We start from the raw sequence: 1,870 nt of genomic DNA on the forward strand, positions 1-1,870 counted from the left end.
CAGCGAGGTGAAGCAACTTGTCGAGGTTTATGCTTGCCAAACTCAAAGGTGTGCAGAAACCGTCATGAGTTTGTATTTTGGGATGCCTTCCATCCATCAGATGCAGCCAATGCTGTTCTTGCAGAAAAGTTTTTCTCTCTTCTTTTCTCATCAGCTCCTTCTCCTACACCAGCACCTTCTCCCTAATACTCGTGTCTATGTATGAGATAATAATGCCATTACTAATTCAAATATAACACAAGAATTGTCTTTATCTGTACGCTTCTGGGTTCTGATTGTAACTGACGCTACCAAGTTATGCCTATAGTATTGTCATTATTGTTGCAAACTAAAAACAATAATCACAAAGTTAAATAATTTAGTGATTATTTTTTTTAAAAAAAAAGTTTTTTATGATAGACTATATAAAATAATTTGGATTTTAATTAAAGTATTTTTTAACTTATGATTATTATGAAAAACTGAAATAAATTCATGAAGATCTTTTATAAAAAAAAAAAAAACAATTGTTTTTAAATAATATGAACAAAAAACCATTTGTTAGGCTATAAAATAACTGCAGCACCACATTACTAGAGCCATCCATCATTCTAAATTACTATCATTCAAGAGTTTGTATTTGTTTGGCTACTTTTAGAATTCATTTTCCTACATTTAAATCCCATTTTCGTATTTGTTTGGATTTGGAATCAACTTTGCTGTCTTAAAATAACATTCTTGTATCTATTGGTTATGTTCAAAATTTTAGAATTTTATTTTGTTAGATCAAAATTTCATTTTTAACTGGTTACAACCCCCTAATGTATCTTCTGGGATCTTTTCCATAGATCCACAACAGTCACCATGAGACCAATCAAAATCAAGGATTAAAAGCAACCCAAACAAATTTTCAAAAACATCCAACATTACAGTGATGAACTGCTCTCAGTTAAAAGGCCAGTTTTTTCCACATGAGAAAACTTGAGACGAGTAAAGACCCCTTCCAATTTAAGCCGAATCACTTCAAGTGCTTGAAAAGGCCCTCTCCCAATTTCTAAAAGGAGAGGTAACTAAATACCTCTTCAATTAGAAAATGAAGTCACGAGGCAAAACCAAGCACAAAAAGATCACTTAAAGAAAAAGGGACCCCATAACCTCATCCAGTCTCTATTCGGTGTGGTTAAAGCAAAACAATCATCATCGAGCATTCATATACATAGAGTAAGAGAGATCAGAAAAACAATAGAAAACATAAAACGGATCATTCAATTCAACCAACAAAAAAAAAAGCAAACTTTGTAATAAATTAGTTGACTTTAAGGAAAAATAATCAGAACCCAGAAGAGAAATCAGAAAAACCATAAAACATAAAACGGTTCCAACTAAATTCAACCAAAAAAAAATGCAATCTTTGTAATGAATTTGTTAATTTTAAGGGGGGAAAACCAGAACCCAGAAGTCTAAAAAAATCAAAAACAAGAGTAAAAGTAAGATACTTGCAATGGATTACTTAATTTTAGGGAATGAAAACCAAAACCCAGAAAGGGGGAAAAGCGATATTGGTTAAAAGGTTAGAAATTGTGGAACCTACGAGAAATAGCAAAAATCCATTGAGAATTGGGACCATGCCAGTCCATAGAGGAACCGGTTGATTTTGCATCTTTTCGTATTCTCTATTCCACTGTTAGAGAAATAGAGAATCATAGTAGATGCACATCACTTTAAACGAAAAGAATCTATAATTGAAAACAGAAAAAAAAAAAAGAATCTCTAGGGTTAAGAAAAATTATTAGATCTGAAAAAAACAGAGAAACTTGTGAAGAGAACGACTCGTAGTTGATTTATATATCCCCAATCGAGCTAGGGTTTTGGGATTTAGGAAATTACCAAT

At 32.0% G+C, this 1,870-nt stretch overlaps 1 protein-coding gene across 1 annotated transcript in view; it reads left to right on the forward strand.

Moving 5' to 3' along the window:
- LOC100799435 (GDSL esterase/lipase At5g37690) overlaps positions 1-1,115 on the forward strand; it is a 3,058-nt gene extending 1,943 nt beyond the window's left edge. The window contains exon 6 of the mRNA XM_014766600.2: positions 4-1,115. Within this exon, the coding sequence (XP_014622086.1) occupies positions 4-186 (183 nt within the window). The 3' untranslated portion in view covers positions 187-1,115. The remainder of the gene's footprint in view (positions 1-3) is intronic.
- Positions 1,116-1,870: the final 755 nt, after the last annotated feature.

This window comes from Glycine max, chromosome 14 (assembly GCF_000004515.6).
Source record: "Glycine max cultivar Williams 82 chromosome 14, Glycine_max_v4.0, whole genome shotgun sequence".
In the NCBI taxonomy this organism is placed as follows: Eukaryota; Viridiplantae; Streptophyta; class Magnoliopsida; order Fabales; family Fabaceae; genus Glycine; species Glycine max.